We start from the raw sequence: 20276 nt of genomic DNA, 5'->3' as shown, positions 1-20276 counted from the left end.
GGATTGATCCATAATTTCGCCTTCCCCTCTTTTAGTTTATCCATAAAAAATCATATTAACTCGTTGATTGTAAATATGACACCATGCCTTCAAAAAACAGAAAGAAATCTCTCGGTACATGATTCCAAATCTACGTTATTTTAAAGAAGTTCAGTCTTTCAAATATTTCAAATGTCTATAGTCTAGTCTAGTCTATAGTCTAGTCTATAGTCTAGTCTATAGTCTAGTCTATAGTCTAGTCTATAGTCTAGTCTATAGTCTAGTCTATAGTCTAGTCTATAGTCTAGTCTATAGTCTAGTCTATAGTCTAGTCCATAGTCTAGTCTATAGTCTTGTCTATAGGCTAGTCTATAGTCTAATCTGCAGTCTTGTCTGTAATATGTCTAGTATATATTCTAGTTTATAATCTGGTCTAAAATTTAGTTCAAAGTCTATTCTATAGTTTAGGTCTATAGTCTAGTCCATAGTCCAATCTATAGTCTCGTTTATAATCTAGACTTTAGTCTGTTTTTAAGTTTAGACTATAGTTTATGGTTTATTTAAAGCTGACCCAAGTATTTTTTTTTATTATTTTTCTTTATCTCTGAAGTTGTAATATTGATTTACGGTATTTATATAGTAAATTCTTATATTACTGGTCCTATTGTGTAGGGTATGATCTTAAATGTTTTATACTCTTAACATATAACTTAGTGCAAAAGAGAGTTTTGTAAATAAATATAATATCATGCCAACTGTGTGAAATTGTTATCATTTTGGCATGATTAAAGATAAACAAAATACTACTAGTGCAATCGATCCTCTCAATTTTAGATTAAATACTTTGTTTTAAATCTCACAACAAAATATAGAAGTTAAAACTTATAACTTATTTACGCTATAAAATTGTTAAGTCATTGTTAAATAATCGTAATTATTGCACTCTTTAAAGTAGAAAAAAACAAAAAGAGTAAAATTTTATAGAATGCATTCACGTTCTCGTAATTAAAAAATTAAACAAATATTAATGTTTAAAAAATTAAAAAAATAATGTTTTAAATGATATATAAAGCAATAACTAAACTAAGATTTATCAAATATTTTAATGTAAATTTGATGTGGTGAAATAGCGTTATTATTTAAGTTATCAAATGAGAGAAATTCTCCTCCTACTAAGAGCACATTTTTTATCACTATTATCATAATTATGACGCTAAAATTTTGTATTTTCACAATATTGATTAGAGTTAACAGATTACAATATGTCAGAATAGCATATTTTCTTTTTATCTTTTTGATATAAATTAAAATAGTTTATATACTAACATTAAATGCGTGTGGAATTAAGAGAGCAAGAAAGCTCTTTGCCGATCAGGGATTTAAAGTAATCATCTTTAATTAAAAAATCTGCTCACTCCGAAATGCACTAAAACTACACTCAAACATTGTTATTTTGTTATTCAAAACAAATAAGATGAAGAAAATTTTTATCAAATATGTAAGATTTTAAAAATTATACTATTAAATTCTATATAGAAAATCTTTCAAGAGAATCTACATGAGTAATTTAAGCAAAAATGTGGTTTTTATTATTAATGTTTAAAATATTTACATATTTGTGGTTCAATTTATTTACAAACTTAATCCGTTTTATCATAGTTTCGAATCTAATTTACACGTGATACTTATGAATGTTTAAAAAAGATTTTAGTCATTATCGTTAGGGTTTTGAGAACTGTCTATGCTCTTTTTATACTACGCTAACTTTCTCAATTAAATCGTTCAATGTTGCCAAAGTATCAACAAAAAAAGCTCTCAATCTTATTAAACTTTTTGCACGTCATTTATTTTCGTGATAAGGCTGATAAAAAAAGTTCTTCAACTAATATTAGAGACTTTTAAATGGGTTGTTACCAGTACTGCTATTTGTAGTTATCAGTAAACGTGACCTCAATAAAGACCGAATGTTTTTAAATCATTAATTATTGTAAATCAGTAAGAAATTAAGATTTAAATAAAACTTTAACTAAAAATTATATTTTTGCAAAAAATTTACAAATTTTAGTAGATCGATTCAAAATATTTAAATCAATGAAGGAGTAACAATAAACTAAATATTCCCTTCTGCAGTACCATATCCTTGATCATGAAAACAAGTCATCTGTAACCAAAAATGTTTTCGAATCTGTATATGAATTGGATTCTTGTGAAATGGAAATAAATATGTTTCACTTTTGCTGATCAAATTTTTCGGATAATTCGACCAAGAACTTACTAAATCAAACTCGAAACTGTGAGAAAAGATTGAGTTGAATATCCCAAATAATACAGATACTTTATTTATGGAGTATATATTTTAGGAATACATATTTCAAGAACCCTGAACTGTCATAAATTTGAAACGATGAAGGATCCGAAAACTGCAAGCATTAAAACTCTTACTACATTACGACCTCAGATATGTTAAGGAGAACACTTGGAGGATATTTAAATATTGTGATACCATTAAAGTGATTCCTATCTAATTTGTCAGACCTCCTGTTTTGCTACTTCCTAGAATCCTTTATATAATCCAGATTATGAAAGTGTCTTGTACCTTTCTGCACTCTCCTAGGGTTGTTACGTAGAAGATGTTGTTGTGACAATTCTTCGTCGTCTGAATAACCATGCAATTTCTGTTACAAATCGCATTGGTAACCAAAGCGATTTGGCAAGAGTTAAATTAAACAGAATCCAGTAAGTATGCCTATTAGTAGTAACTTGTAGGATAGACCAAGTTCTATGAAGGGAAGACTTCGACCTTATTACTCTCACGCTGAGAGGAGTATTGAGATATGCTAAACTATCGATGAAGATATTAAACATCAACGTCTAGATGTTTAGTTCTCGGATATTTCGAACAGCTAAATTTCAGGAAAATAACAGACCTGAAATAGAACAATCTAATGGATTCGAAGAAAACAAGCTCATTAAAAAATCTAATTTAATGATACTTTAGTGTAGTCCTTCTTCATTTGAAAGTAAAAGTCTTTTAAAAACTACTATGCTCTTGTAATATTAAAACATGGTGCATGTATTACGCAGTCCGTATGCTAATCCGAAATCGGTATTTTTGCTGGATATTCTATGATATTCAATACGATAAAATTTCAGTCCCTCTCTCTCTTGGTCATATCAAGGTCATATCAATTTAACAAAGTGTCCTCTGAAATGCGATTTAGAGTCACTGATTCCTGTTGCGACCGTATCGATGGTTTCCTCTGAAATGCGATTTAGATTCTCTGATTCTTGTTGCGACCGTATTGATGGTTTCAATTTTAGTCAGAAAGATGTGCAGACATACGACAAAGTGATGAAGTCCAAAAGATAAATTACATAAAATAATACGTATATTACAATACAAGTAAAAAATTTTGAACCATCGATGAATGGTGGGTGCCATGTTTAATGCCATTCGCTGGTACAAAAAAATCGATTTAGTCGAAATACATTTCATATAAATATCATGGTCAGATACGCATTGAGTACTTACTTATTCCATTGTTACTCTTGTTTTTCAGTACAGGATACTCTGTAAATACAACATTCTGTGATCGTGGTATTCTTCATATTGATCGTTCTTCATAGTGATCCTACCTAAGAAGCTACTCCAAATATACTTCTCAGATTAATAAAAGGCTTCTCTGGAAAACCCTTTATTTTCTCGTGTATATGATGTAGTCTGTACTCATTCTGAGTACAATTTAATTGGGTTATCACCTTTTGTATTATCAGACTGAACATGCTTGCCTTCTGCATCAAATGTATGGAAAGAAATTGTGTTTTATAGCCGACACCACAAATTTCAGAACAGAGATTTTATCTCATTCAATGCCTAATTTTTGCACTTTATACCATGCCGGTGAGTTTCCTGTATGCTGAAAGATTGCTAATGTTACGTCAATCCTCAATCAAAAGGAAGAGGCTAATAACCCTGAAAATTATTTCCCAATTGCAATTTGTTTTGGACTTTCAAAAGTTATGGAAAGTATGTATGTATTTAGAGTCCAACTATTTACTTAACGACCACCATTTTGGATTTCGTAGCGGCCGTTCTACGAGCCAGAATCAGAAGCTTTTGATATTCTGGGCATGAGAATACAGTGTAATATTCGATGGACCAAACACATTTTTCAAGTGTCGAAAGAAGCATTTAAGTGTGACCAAACACAGATTTCATGTGTCGAAAGAAGCATTCAAGTGTCTCGGTTTTCTTAAAAGGTGTTAGACATACTTCACTCCCTCTGATCTCCTTACCAGCTATACCACCTACATCCGACCTAAAATGGAATACAACTCTCATATATGGGCCGGCGCTTCAAAGTCTATTTTGGAGATACTCGACCGCATACAGGAGAGAGCTAAGTTACTTATCAGTGACTTATCTTTTGTTCCACTGTAGCATTGTTGCAATGTGGGGTGCGTTACAATATTCTTTGTGTTCCTATAAAATTAGCGAACTTGTTCCCGAAACCCGCACGTAACACACGACATTCAGAAAGAACACACCCATTTGTGCTCGATTGACAGTGAATCGCACAATGCACTACAGAGAGAATTCGTTCTGTAGTCGTTCTTCCTCCAGAAATCGTTCTAGTCACTTGCAATGTGAGTAGATTTAAATCGAATCTCCACAAACACTATTCGCTCTATCCACCCTCCCATAACCTATTTTCCTAGTTCCATCACAAATACACTGCATGAGTAGGGGTCATCCCCTGAGTGCTGGTCCTAACAAAAAAATGATGCACCAAAGACTCTAAAAAGCTGTTTTCTTTTACTCTTTTGAGTTACGTCTTTTGATACTACAATCAGCTCAGATTGTAACAGACGAATCCATGAAACTATTCATGACCTTTGTTAAAGTATTGTTTACGGATTGTTACGGAAAAGATTACAGCTTTCCGGAAAAACGTATGTCTTCTAAAGATGTTTAACATAAAATGAAAAACATCTGGAAGAAAATGGTTAAATGGAAATGGAATGATGAAAAGAATTACCCTATTTGTAAGTAACTTTTAGTGCAAAATAACTGTAAATTATCTCTTTCTCTTTACCTATAAGATTTGAGATATGGATCTCTTTAAAGATATATCTGATAAAAAGTTTATACACTTCTCAATATATAAACTTATGATCACAACAGAGGCTACATACCAAATGTCATAGAAAAGAAATCAAGTAAAACTTTTTGTTTTCTATGATTAAGAACACTTCGATGTTAACAAAATGGCCGTTTAGCCAGAGAATTAACTAGTAAAATATTAAATTTACTTATTTTCAAATCCTGTTTTTCACCCCTTAATGTATAAAGTGTAAAAAATTTTCAAAATGCAAAAATTTCTTTTATAAATTATATATATATTTTCATTTCGTCTATTTTCATGTTCATTAAACTAATCAACAAAAATCCTTAAATTATATATACATATAAAATTTAAGGTGGCTCTCATGCCCTTAAAACAGCATCAAGTGGTCTGGAAAAACGACGAGAGTTTCTTTTACAATTAGGTTTGGCCCGTCATGAGGCATACGAATTGGCGAAAAACTCCAACTTTGATGTTAATGACTATCAGGTAAAATGTCAAAAATGGATTAATAATGGCGTTCAGCTAATTGAAGTAAATAATAGAATATTGAGTGAAATTCGTAGTGGAAAAAGTTGGATCGAACCAGTTTCACATAAAGATACATCATATTTTGAGAAACAAGATAGTTTACAACATGATAATCGTGGATATAAACAACATTATCGTTCACGATCTCGTTCTCCTACTTCTTATAAAGTACAAAGAAATGATCATATAGAAGTACGATATCAACAATCAAGATCACGTTCACCAAATAGGAATGTTAATGCAATGTATGGGAGAAACACTGAGCAAAGGTTTCTCTCTGGAGATGAAGTTAGAAGACGGGAAATTGTTAATGATTCTCCGCATAGGAGTAATCGTAGAGAAGAATATGAAAGAAGAAGTGAAGAATATTTTTTACAAGATGATTTCAGAATGCGGCACCGCTCACGGTCCTATTCTCCTCTTATTAATGATGATCATGGAATAGAAGAGCATCATTTATTACGATCACGTTCGTCTATAAGAAATTACGATGAGAGAAGTTCTAATGAATATCAAATAAGACGTGAACATATCATCGATTTAACAAAAGATAGGAAGCGTGAACTATCTCGTTCTCCCCATAGATATGATAGTAGAGATGAACATTATCTAACATCAAGATCACATTACCCCAATAGAGATTTTGATTCAATGCAAGGAAGAGAAAGCGAGAAATTTTTTTCAGATCATAATAACTTCAGGAACGATGTACAAGGAGTTGCCATTCGTGAACATTTTCGATCATATTCTCCTTCTGAATACGATCGCAAGGAACATAATTTTCATTTATCAAGATCCCGATCGCCAGCTAGAGATTATGATAAGCGAAACGCTGAACGTTCCCGCTCCCGTCCTCGTCCATATTCTCCAATTAGTAATGATCGTAATGAAGAATTGTATTATTCATCAAACTCGCGTTCTCCCAACAGGAGAATGAATCAAGATTTTTATTCTCAAGATAATAATTTCAAAGAAGGACTAAGAAGAGATGCTAAACATTTGGATAATTTAAGAGAAACTAAAGATTCAAAACGTCCACAACGTGAGATACCCTCTTTACTTACACTAGATGTTTTTGGAAATCAAACACCAGGATCCCAGAATAGATCTCAAAATCACAATATTCCTTCACTCCTATCATTACCCATACCCGATTTAATAGATTTGCAACAACCATCAACATCTGCTAAAGCAAACCACATTAAACAGAAATCAAAGTTTGACAATAGAGGAAAACCCCAACCAATTAAAAATAAGCCAACTGCGTATGTCCAAACTACGGGACAAAATTTAGGACTTAAGCAACACATAGCAGAAGTTCCCATCATAGAATCCGGCCTGAAGAAGCCATCACCCGGCAAATTAAAATATAATCCACAAGATTATTGGTCACAATGGTGGCAGTCGTATAAGTATATTGAATATTCAATACCAAAAATAAATCCAAATGACAGTGAAGTAAAGGAATGTCTTAAGTTCTTGTTTAAACCACCAACAAATAAATTTCGTCACAGCAAGAATTCACTTTTGAATAAAGGAGTGAGAACTATTATGAAAACTGTGGATATAAATGAAACAAATTATTATGTGCGTGACATTTATAAGTTATTTAAATTTAAAAAACATTTGGAAGATCCGAATTTTCAAAATTATTTAACGCCTCAGGAATTAAATTGTATCGCACCGGCATTAAGACAATTTCAAATTAAATCCACAATGGCTTATCTATATCAGGCTATGATTTGTAGATGGCACATTTCGCTGGACATAATGAAGAAGGTTCAAGCTGGTGAACCGATTCTCTCGAATTATGCTCGTAATTTACTCAATGGCAAATGTTTTAATTACTTAGTCATGGAAGCTATACGGGAATTAAAGGTATTTTTTGTAACCCTTTAAATATATATATATAATTTTATAACAATACTAACTTACATTGTTTTCACTTTTAGAAAATGTGTCAACAAGATTGGCCTCAATTTGGAGAATTTTATAAAAATATTAAGGCGAAAAAAATAAATATTTATTCGATGGGCCTAGGTCCCGGCATGGATGTAAATAATGCTAATCCCATTAATAAATATAATAATGAAGATGATGAAATTGATATTTATTAAGTGCTTAAATCTAACGTCTTAATTGTTTAATTATTCAACTTGTTTTAAATTTAATGTAATTTATAGAATAATTCATACTAAAACCGACAGAAAACTTTAAATTTATCATTTTTGATTTTAATAAAATTCACCATGGACTTGCAATACATAAACCACTCTATGTATTATCATTTATTAATATCACAAATGATAAAGTTTTGTCCGATTTTGTATGAATTTCTCTAAAAATTTTGGTAAATATATATTATGAATGAAAATAATAAATTTTTATTAAAATCAATGAAATTAATTGCCACCACAGAGAGATATGAGTTCATATAAATCCCAACGCAGATCGATAGTTTATCCACTAGATTAGACCGTATGTCCATATCCATACCTTGATGATAGCGCTGAAGGATCGCAGTTTGTTGTTGTAACAGCCTAAACTGAACAATTTTTAATACGGGGTTTCTGAATTGAAGTCCAAGCCAAGAAATTGGCCTACTTCAATAGGGTAAGTCCATATATCCAGTGGGCTATGTGAAGCAGGGTGGGCTGGACAGTTGAATATGTGGTGGGCATCATGAGGACACCGTCCACATGCTTGGCATGTATTTGGTACGGCACGGTCTATTGTTGGTTCATCCCGATATCAATTGTGCCAGAACAACTCTTGTTTTCCGCGGCAGCCCGTTACAGTCTTCAGAACAGCATTTTGGCAGCCTTGAATAGTTCTCCACTGGGTATCACTCAACGAGAGAGACAACACTGGAGCATCATCATTGATCACTGACCGGCCAATTGTTTTATAGCCAACAAGGTTTCTTTGTCCTTTCCCAAAGTACTGCCGGCTATCGAATTGAGGGCCTTGTTTCTACTTCACAATCTGTGCGTAATGGCATGTGCTGAGGAGGTAAACAGGCTGTCAAAGGTTACCCCCAAAATCTTTGGGTGGTTCGCAGTCGGTATTTGGTTTCCATCGACTACGACGCCTAGGTTCAAGTTTACCTCTTAGTCCATGTGGAGAAAAGTGTAGCTAATGACTTTGCTGGTGATAGTTTCAGGTTACGTCCAGTGAAGAAGTTGTGTATTTCTCCGAGATAACCATTCACTCGATCGCATAGCAACGTTTTGGCCCGTCGCTTTAATTGTACAGTCGTCCGCATAAGATATAACTTCCACACCTTGCGGAGGTGTGTGGAGTTTAGAGGGGTAAAAGTTAAACAATTGGGGGCTTAGGACGCCTCTCTGTGGTACACCCTGTAAAACTCTATGGGTTTTGGAACATTTGTCTTTAAACTCAACAAACGACTGACGGTCACTCAGATAATTTACAATACATCTCTTCAAGTTGTTGGGCATTGAGGACTGAAGGATATCCTGGAAGAGTGTGGTATGGCTGTCTTTATCGAAAGCCTTCGTGCTTTGTCATCTTTGTTTGTAAGACAGCCGTACCTTTCATAGCCTTATAACATTCCGATCAATCAGTAAATGTCCTTCGTGCTCAACAATTGTGGCATGAATATTCGTAAAGATTAGGACACCTTTCTATGTTAGTCTTTTAATTTCATTACTTCGATAAAGTCCAGGCATTGGGTATTACGACATGTTAAAAATCATTGTCAGGTACTGTACTGCTAGCTCACCTAGGTGTTTTAACATCAGCATCGATATTCCGTTGGGTTAATCGCCTTAGATGGTTTGGCGTTTTTGATGGCTTCAGTCAGTCAGAACGGCTGTTGTATGTCCGTGACTGAAAGGTTCTGAAGTTTGCAAACACCGCTTCAATGTGACTTGTCTCTCGCAGGGTGATCAATGAATTTCCGGAAAATGCGTGAAGCCACTCTTTAGGATCAAAAAAGGGGATATTCGTTTGATTGGTGAGAGATTGAACTGTAGTCCACAACTTTCTAACACCAGAACTGAATGTAGCCATTAATACTGCTTGCCATCATGAATTCTTGGTTCTACTGGGCGAGTCTAGAATCGCCTGAGTTTGTATTTTAAATTATATCTCGTTCATCTGGCTGCTTCGCATTACTGATATATACGCAGCTGCTGAGATTATAGTTTCAGAGAGAGATGACAGAGAGCTGTAGTTTCAGTGGCTCAAGTTATCTAAACATTTATTCCGCTTGACATCATGAACTCTTAGTTCAACTGGGCGCGTTTAGAATCTCCTGGTTTAGTATTTTGAATGATATGTCGTTCATCTGCCGCTTCTGCTGGGATGTGAGGTCTTACAACTGATGTACGACCAAAAAGTGATATTCGATGGATGATTATAACAGTTTTGCTGTAGCAGATAGTTCTTTACGGATGGAAAAAGTTTCTGTTAGTACAGCTGTCGAAAAGCTTAACACAAGTCGTTCAAAAAGATTCTATTGTCGTGGAAACGTAATAGTTTAGTTTGAATAAAAACTCTGTGATCTTTTTCAAGATTACACCTAAACTAAAGCAATACTCAGGACTGTCTCCAATTTGAGATTCTGAAATTATCGTTAAAAAAGTTGATATTCGTTTTCGTTTATTTCGGAACATCGAGCTGTTCAGGTATGTAGAATCGTTGCATTTACCAACTTTATATAGCATTTGAAAAAAAACATTTAAAATCTTTTTGTCCCAAACCAAGTCCATAAATTAATAAATTTATTTGGCTTTGAAAAAAGAAACGAGCGAATAGAATTATTAATTTTAAATACCAAGATTATTGAGGACAGATTTAGGTTTTAGAATTTAATTATGTTATAAATACTTTTTAGAGTTTAAGAATTATATTTCAATAAAATAAGGACGAAATTACAAGAAATTTTAAAACCACAACTCTCTATTACTATCTCCTTCTTTCAGGATTTTGTATTAAAAGTTTTAAAGTCAATACCAATGAAAAATATTTCATCAATGTCTGCCAAGCCGAGGAAATTCCCTCTCCCGAAGACATTTCCGAAACTGAGTTAACAGCCATTCTAAATTCAGAGGAGCCAAGTTCATTTCGTATACCGATGAGCATATCGGAACCACGCACAACTAAGGATAAATCCAATAATCCTGTTGATGCAGTCGATATTGCCATTAATCCGAAATTTTTTATTAAAATTGAAAAATCTTTACTATTTCGTGATTTCTTTTTGGCCCTCATCGCCGAAGCTCTTAACGATAAATATAATGTTCAGATTAAAGTTGACAAGGCTATAATTTTAAACAATCGCAAGTTCATTGGTACTCTGGTATCACATCGTGTGCGTAATAATGATGTTAAAACTGTATTGAGTTCTTATAAAAATCCCAGCAAAGAAGATGTGGAAAAACTTAAATCTCTTGAAGAATCAGCAGCTAAAGGGCCAAAACCTTTGGTACAAGAAATTGATGTGAATGAATTGAAAGCTCTAAAACAAAAGACCGATCAAGTTAAACAACAACAAACCCACGATTCTATACGCATTAAGAAGGAAATTTCTCAAGCTGCTTCCACCTTGCCCGATTATAAGTTGAGAGCACGCATTAAGAATGAAGCGGTAGAAGAAGTTCAAGCTGAATTTTATTTGCCTAAATGTGTAAGTGATTTGAATTTTTTTTCATAGTTAACAAGATTTTTCTAATTATTCTTTGAATCTGTATGTAGATTTCTTCTCATGAATTGACTTTGGATATTGGCGAAGATCGTATACTTTTGGAATCCATGAAGCACGGCTACTTGTTTGATAAGTTTGTCAATTATCGTTTAAATCAAGAGAAGGCGCGCGCCATATTCGATAAAACTAATAAGGTTTTTATAAAACGAATTTTATTTATTTATATCATAACTTACACTTTGAAATGTTTAATTACAGATGCTCCAAATTCGCATTCCCGTTTTGACAGCTTAGTCAAAAAATCTAGTTTACAATGGCCAGTTGAGTTATGTTTTTTGTGTATTTCTTACAATTTCAAGTTTAGTTTATATATTCATATACATATATGCCTATAAATAAATATTACTTATTTTAAATAGCAAATATAAACAATAATTTAAATTTATCTGTAAAATGTGATTAAAGTTTATAAGCTTTAAAAAAGGTTTAAGAAATTCTGCTTTATTAAAATTAATTTGATTAGTTTCCGAAAGTGGAAATTTATTATTTGTATTACCTTGCGGTAAACTTTTTTCATTAAGTTTAAACATTTAATTAAATTTACGAACAATTATTATTAAACCTTCATATCGTCAGCTAAAGCGGAAATGATCCTAACTAAAGACAAATATTTTATCAAAATAAATCATCTATATATATATAAAAGAGTAGCGTTACTGACGGACTGATTCAACATCGCACAGCTCAAACGGCTGAACCTAGAATCATGAATTTTTGACAGTAGATGTGTTTTTGGTTATGTAGATCCACTAAGGACGGATTTTTGGAAATTTGCACATTTGCGGCTAAAAAGGGATAAAATGGGTAAAACAGGTTTTCTTAATTATCTTACACAATATTAGTGATACAAGAAAAATTTTAAATGCACCTGTATCTACTCTTAAAATGAGCAGATGGGTGTCTGGTATTTTTTCAAATTCGTACTTTTAAGGGGTAAAAATGTGTAAGTAAGGTGATTTTGGTACCTTTTTTTTGCCCCTTATAACTTCTAAACTAATTGACATAATAAAATTTGTATAAATATTTTGGATACATCTCCCAAAATTATGAGACACCTGTTTTGTACTTGTTTAAAATTTAGTCCTTTTTGGGTGTAAAAGGGAGAAAACTTTTTTTTAGCACATTAAGAAAACTTTTGAATTATTCCTATTAAATTACGGACTAACTCTGTAATATTTATTGTAATATAATTTTTGCAATTTCACTAGGTAAAAAAGTACCAAAAAGGGGAAAAAACGGGAAGTTTAATTTTATTCAAACTCATTGAGCCAATTTTTATAAAATTTGAAAAAGTAGTTTATTTACTGACACAAAATAAGCCATTGGTATATTATTTTGGAATTCGAGTACTGATTCCTATATAGGACCAGTTTTTATCTGTGATATATAGATTTAAATACGGAACATTTTGTAAACTTAATTCTCGAAAAAGTATTTTTCTAAGTGAAAATGGGAAACATTGTACTCTTTTTATTAGTACTTTCCACTTAGGTAACTTTATTCCAGTTTTGGTACTTTTTCTTCCTTCAAATGATACTCTATGTATGTTCTTTAATATGAACTCAAAACACATGCTTATTAAACATACACGGTCCTCATTGAATAAGATACCTAGGTACATTAATTTTAACATACTTTTGGTACTTTTCTATTCTTCAAATGGTACCCTTTAGATTCTTTATAATGGTTAACCGAAACACACGGTCCTTATTAAATAAGAATTTATTGAGAAAGATTTTTGTTTTGTTTTCGTTTTTCCGATTGTACTTTTTGATATGTTTACGATATTGAACATAGATATTGATAATCAATTTTAATTTTCTATAAAAGTAAACAAAATTTTGTATGTTTTTAATTTAAGTAAGGGCAGCGAAGCACCCAGGGTATGCTAGTTCTAATTAAAGCTATAATTTCATCCTTATAGATTTTGACTGCCAGAACTACTTACCTTTACCGCTATCCTTATGGAGATCATTAGAACAGCCAATCCTTGACGTTACTTATACGAATTAGCTAAAATTGTACAGAAATAAGATTCAAAAAATCGATTTTTTTTAACTTTTCAATATTATGTGCACTTCGTGACAATATACAAGATGGCGCAAAAGTATACTTCCGATGTTTTTTTTTTTTTTTTTTGCTGTAATTAAAAAAATGAAAAACTTTGATTCTTCTTGTGGATTATTTTTATTTGATCTTTTAATTTTTTTACATCAAGTCGAGAATATGATATCATATAAATGGCCGCCGCCACAGTTGATTGTCATTTGAGCCCTTTTTATGGTATTTTCCATCACTTTGGCCAAAACTTCCTGCGATAGTTTTAACGGATACTGTCTTTAAGAGCTGCAATAGTCTGAGTCTTGTTGACATAAACCCGCAAAAAGTCCCGCAAAAAGAAGTTTGGATCGGTCAAATTAGGTGATCTTGCTGACCAGTGCAAATCGCCAAAACGGGAGATTGACGCCCCGGAAATGCATCCTTTAGCATATCGGTTGTGGCACGTACAATGTATGCCTTTGCGTCAAGTTGCGGCAAAAAGAACTCGTTGATCATTGCTCTGTAGCACTCATCATTCACAGTAACCGAAGAAAAAAAGGTCCGATGACTCCTCCAGCGAAATCAGAACACCATATAGTGACTTTTAGCGGGTGTAATGGCTATTCGTGGGTTACACGCGAATTTTCAGTGCCCGAGAAGCGTAAATTTTGCTTATTTACGTACCACGGAAATGGGTCTCATCGATCATGATTATTTTTGATGAAAAATCATCTTCCTCTTGGTGGTGATTAAGGATGGCGTACTGAAGCAGTTTAGCGTTACATTGTTTTTTAACGTCCCAGCAAAAAAAAATTTGAGGAAAAAGAAGTAGATTTTTCACCACAAATAACATACTTGAAGTACTTCCAATGAACTTCGTACTTGATGAACTTCGAATATGTTATTTGTAGTGACTTTTCTACATCTTTTTCCTTACTTTTAACTGGGTTTTCATTTGTAAGGAAATATTAGGTTAATAAAAGCGAAATATACCAGGGAGTTGTTTATTAAATACAGTCTTGTGCTTTAAAATCACAATTTTGTTTATATACCCTTAATTGTCACGGCAATGAAGATCTACTACATAATACATTATGTATATTTAAATCAAAATTAATTAAATTTATTATCTCATATAAATGCAAACACTTGAAAACTACCTTCTCATAGAAAATAAACTCTTACAGTACAATTAATTTGCTAAAATTATTGAAAACGAAAACAAACATTTGGCAAGCAAAAACAAAACCACATATTGAAATTTCAATAAACAGATGAAAGAACGTGTGTAATAAAAAGCCAAATAAAAATACATAAAACAGATTTATTGTATGACAATTGTATTTTAATTTATTTGTAATTTTACAAGTTTAAAAAACAAAAACAAATTTTTACAAACGAAACTTGGTTTCTATATGGTCTTTTAATTTCTAACAAGTAATTTTTTCCATTATGTAACTTCCAGCATAATGTAGATATTGAGATTTTTCATTAGCTATGCTCGCCAATTTACTTGCCTTCCAATTTGGCATATAATTTGGGTACATAATCATCCCATTCAGCTTGATAAAAGTTACCGGCAATTGGGTTGCCCAATTGATATTTTTTGGCAAAAGCGGCAATTTTGAAGCCACCACGGCCGTCGCCACTGTTGTCGGGTAAACGTTTTTCATCGCAAGACAACTTGGAAGGTTGTTTGTATACCAAAAACACATAACGATGTAGACCAGTACCCTGTGGTGGTCCAGAACCAATGTAGTCTGACAAAACTTCACCATCACTGACTTTAGAACCGGGTACGTTAACTACCAACCAATGGTGCCATTCACGGAAGGTGGGTTCTTTGCGACTGGGAGCATCAGGATCGGTCATGCAAACGGTGTAAAGAGCATTTGCATCAGCATTCCAGCTCAATTGTGGTTTATTTTGCACCTGGGTAGGTGTTAAAACATTGCCTTCTTTCACTTGCAAATCACCGTAGGTAACACTCAATACCTCAGTAGGAGCTGTATCGATAACATCAGGTACAACTTCATGTTCCTGGAAACTTTTCAACGACATTTTTGCAAAGTCTCGTTTTAAAGCAACGCTAATATTAGCCGACGATTTAGACAAACAAACCGGTAAAGTTGAAGAGATTTTCTGACTGCAGCAATGATAGCTTCTGACAGCTAAAAGGAAACTTCTCGACTTTGACAAAACAATTTGGTGTTGTTGTGTTTGTGCCGGCGTAGCAGCTGCGTGATATTTTATCAATGCTTTTGTCGTTTTTGTTGCACAACGAGATAAACGTACAAACATTTTCGACTGAATACTTGTTTTTCAACAATCGACTAGTAATTGTGTACTGAAAAAATGCACTTGATAAACGGTTTTTTCGTGTACAAATGAAAATGTAAATAGCAGCGCAGTCAACAGAGATCGATGCAGAACCCGGCGCCGACCAAAATAAACTATGAAGTAGGGTTCTATAAATCGACTTTCGAACAATCGACTTTTTGTCGAAAAAAGTCGAAAAGTCGAACTCGACTATCGTCTGTGAAAAAAGTCGACTTTGTGAATAAAAGTCGAAAAAAGTCGATAAGTCGTAAAAAGTCGAAAAAAGTCGAATAAAGTCGGAAAAAGTCGTAAAAAGTCGGAAAAATCGAAAATTGTAGAAACAAGTCAAAAATTTTAAAAAAGTGTAAAAAAAGTCAAAAACTGTAAAATAGTCGGAAAAACTCGAAAAAAGTCGAAAAGTCGACTATTTATAAAATACTTATAGTCGAAAAGTCGACTTTTATTTAAATGAAAAAAGTCGAAAGTTGACGCACATAAAGAAAACAACCCGACGAAAAATAAAACAAACCGTAACAGCTGTTTTATCAAAATAAACATTTTTTTTGGTGTGGTGAGTTATTTTTGTTTACAAATATGTGTTTCTGCACGTGGAAAAGACGCAAAAACTCATTTTCATTATTTACATTTTCAATATGTGTTTAAGCACGTGGAAAAAATTCAAAAAAATTGATTTTCATGATTTAGATTAAAAAAAATATTTTTGATCAATTAAAATATGTGTATAAATGTGGAAAGGAACAAATCTGATAAAATATAAATATAATTGGGATTATATCGTTACAGAATGCCTTTTAATAAAAAACATTCAAAAAATGTTACTATGGTCATATATATAAAATGATATATAAGTGCTATCGGACGATCTTGTGCACGATAAAAACCTATATAGAACTTTAAGTTGGAAGTGTAGAAATCGGATGGCATACATTTTTTTCCGGATTTCATCGTTCTAGGGTGTGTACTACAACAACAAACTTTTTTTTTACAAAAAAAGTTACTATAGCCGTATATATAAAATGATATATAACTGCTATCGGACGATCTTGTGCACGATAAAAACCTATATAGAACTTTAAGTTGGAAGTGTAGAAACCGGATAGCATACATTTTTTCCGGATTTCATCGTTCTAGGGTGTGTACTACAACAACAAACTTTTTTTTTACAAAAAATGTTACTATAGCCGTATATATAAAATGATATATAACTGCTATCGGACGATCTTGTGCACGATAAAAACCTATATAGAACTTTAAGTTGGAAGTGTAGAAATGGGATGACATACATTTTTTTCCGGATTTCATCGTTCTAGGGTGTGTACTACAACAACAAACTTTTTTTTTACAAAAAATGTAACTATGGCCGTATATATAAAATGATATATAACTGCTATCGGACGATCTTGTGCACGATAAAAACCTATATAGAACTTTAAGTCAGAAGTGTAGAAATCGGATGACATACATTTTTTTCCGGATTTCATCGTTCTAGGGTGTGTACTACAACAACAAACTTTTTTTTTACAAAAAATGTTACTATAGCCGTATATATAAAATGATATATAACTGCTATCGGACGATCTTGTGCACGATAAAAACTTATATAGAACTTTAAGTTGGAAGTGTAGAAATCGGATGGCATACATTTTTTTCCGGATTTCATCGTTCTAGGGTGTGTACTACAACAACAAACTTTTTTTTTACAAAAAATGTTACTATAGCCGTATATATAAAATGATATATAACTGCTATCGGACGATCTTGTGCACGATAAAAACTTATATAGAACTTTAAGTTGGAAGTGTAGAAATCGGATGGCATACATTTTTTTCCGCATTTCATCGTTCTAGGGTGTGTACTACAACAACAAACTTTTTTTTTACAAAAAATGTTACTATAGCCGTATATATAAAATGATATATAACTGCTATCGGACGATCTTGTGCACGATAAAAACCTATATAGAACTTTAAGTTGGAAGTGTAGAAACCGGATGGCATACATTTTTTTCCGGATTTCATCGTTCTAGGGTGTGTACTACAACAAAAAACTTTTTTTTTACAAAAAATGTTACTATAGCCGTATATATAAAATTATATATAACTGCTATCGGACGATCTTGTGCACGATAAAAACCTATATAGAACTTTAAGTTGGAAGTGTAGAAATCGGATGGCATACATTTTTTCCGGATTTCATCGTTCTAGGGTGTGTACTACAACAACAAACTTTTTTTTACAAAAAATGTTACTATAGCCGTATATATAAAATGATATATAACTGCTATCGGACGATCTTGTGCACGATAAAAACCTATATAGAACTTTAAGTTGGAAGTGTAGAAACCGGATGGCATACATTTTTTTCCGGATTTCATCGTTCTAGGGTGTGTACTACAACAACAAACTTTTTTTTTACAAAAAATGTTACTATAGCCGTATATATAAAATGATATATAACTGCTATCGGACGATCTTGTGCACGATAAAAACCTATATAGAACTTTAAGTTGGAAGTGTAGAAATCGGATGGCATACATTTTTTTCCGGATTTCATCGTTCTAGGGTGTGTACTACAACAACAAACTTTTTTTTTACAAAAAATGTTACTATAGCCGTATATATAAAATGATATATAACTGCTATCGGACGATCTTGTGCACGATAAAAACCTATATAGAACTTTAAGTTGGAAGTGTAGAAACCGGATGGCATACATTTTTTTCCGGATTTCATCGTTCTAGGGTGTGTACTACAACAACAAACTTTTTTTTACAAAAAATGTTACTATAGCCGTATATATAAAATGATATATAACTGCTATCGGACGATCTTGTGCACGATAAAAACCTATATAGAACTTTAAGTTGGAAGTGTAGAAATCGGATGGCATACATTTTTTTCCGGATTTCATCGTTCTAGGGTGTGTACTACAACAACAAACTTTTTTTTACAAAAAAATGTAACTATGGCCGTATATATAAAATGATATATAACTGCTATCGGACGATCTTGTGCACGATAAAAACCTATATAGAACTTTAAGTTGGAAGTGTAGAAATGGGATGACATACATTTTTTTCCGGATTTCATCGTTCTAGGGTGTGTACTACAACAACAAACTTTTTTTTACAAAAAATGTAACTATGGCCGTATATATAAAATGATATATAACTGCTATCGGACGATCTTGTGCACGATAAAAACCTATATAGAACTTTAAGTCAGAAGTGTAGAAATCGGATGACATACATTTTTTTCCGGATTTCATCGTTCTAGGGTGTGTACTACAACAACAAACTTTTTTTTACAAAAAATGTTACTATAGCCGTATATATAAAATGATATATAACTGCTATCGGACGATCTTGTGCACGATAAAAACCTATATAGAACTTTAAGTTGGAAGTGTAGAAATCGGATGGCATACATTTTTTTCCGGATTTCATCGTTCTAGGGTGTGTACTACAACAACAAACTTTTTTTTACAAAAAATGTTACTATAGCCGTATATATAAAATGATATATAACTGCTATCGGACGATCTTGTGCACGATAAAAACCTATATAGAACTTTAAGTTGGAAGTGTAGAAATCGGATGGCATACATTTTTTTCCGGATTTCATCGTTCTAGGGTGTGTACTACAACAACAAACTTTTTTTTTACAAAAAATGTAACTATGGCCGTATATATAAAATGATATATAACTGCTATCGGACGATCTTGTGCACGATAAAAACCTATATAGAACTTTAAGTCAGAAGTGTAGAAATCGGATGACATACATTTTTTCCGGATTTCATCGTTCTAGGGTGTGTACTACAACAACAAACTTTTTTTTTACAAAAAATGTTACTATAGCCGTATATATAAAATGATATATAACTGCTATCGGACGATCTTGTGCACGATAAAAACCTATATAGAACTTTAAGTTGGAAGTGTAGAAATCGGATGGCATACATTTTTTTCCGGATTTCATCGTTCTAGGGTGTGTACTACAAGAACAAACTTTTTTTTACAAAAAATGTTACTATAGCCGTATATATAAATGATATATAACTGCTATCGGACGATCTTGTGCACGATAAAAACCTATATAGAACTTTAAGTTGGAAGTGTAGAAACGGATGGCATACATTTTTTCCGGATTTCATCGTTCTAGGGTGTGTACTACAACAACAAACTTTTTTTTTACAAAAAATGTTACTATAGCCGTATATATAAAATGATATATAACTGCTATCGGACGATCTTGTGCACGATAAAAACCTATATAGAACTTTAAGTTGGAAGTGTAGAAATCGGATGGCATACATTTTTTCCGGATTTCATCGTTCTAGGGTGTGTACTACAACAACAAACTTTTTTTTTACAAAAAATGTTACTATAGCCGTATATATAAAATGATATATAACTGCTATCGGACGATCTTGTGCACGATAAAAACCTATATAGAACTTTAAGTTGGAAGTGTAGAAATAGCAGTTATATATCATTTTATATATACGGCCATAGTTACATTTTTTGT

The 20276-nt window shown here is 32.5% G+C and overlaps 2 protein-coding genes across 3 annotated transcripts in view; one reads left to right on the top strand and one right to left on the bottom strand.

The window, feature by feature from the left end:
- Window positions 1-11725, top strand: part of LOC111688960 (PIH1 domain-containing protein 1) — a 27323-nt gene extending 15598 nt beyond the window's left edge. Inside the window, exons 3-5 of one of the 2 annotated variants that reach the window (XM_046956654.1) lie at window positions 10586-11289; window positions 11358-11501; window positions 11566-11725. In XM_046956654.1, the coding sequence (XP_046812610.1) occupies window positions 10586-11289; window positions 11358-11501; window positions 11566-11601 (884 nt within the window). In that variant the 3' untranslated portion in view covers window positions 11602-11725. Of the gene's footprint in view, window positions 1-5460; window positions 7515-7588; window positions 8121-10585; window positions 11290-11357; window positions 11502-11565 lie in introns of those variants that run through there. The other variant, XM_046956652.1, reaches the window with a different exon arrangement.
- Window positions 11726-14715: 2990 nt separating this feature from the next.
- Window positions 14716-15794, bottom strand: LOC111679064 (protein D1). The gene has a single exon (XM_023440551.2). The coding sequence runs from the start codon at window positions 15706-15708 to the stop codon at window positions 14917-14919; it is 792 nt and encodes a 263-aa protein (XP_023296319.2). The 5' UTR covers window positions 15709-15794; the 3' UTR covers window positions 14716-14916.
- Window positions 15795-20276: the final 4482 nt, after the last annotated feature.

This window comes from Lucilia cuprina, chromosome 2, assembly GCF_022045245.1.
Source record: "Lucilia cuprina isolate Lc7/37 chromosome 2, ASM2204524v1, whole genome shotgun sequence".
NCBI classification, from domain to species: domain Eukaryota; kingdom Metazoa; phylum Arthropoda; class Insecta; order Diptera; family Calliphoridae; genus Lucilia; species Lucilia cuprina.
Note: the sequence above shows the minus strand (reverse complement) of the source record. Positions and strands in the feature narration are given on the sequence as shown.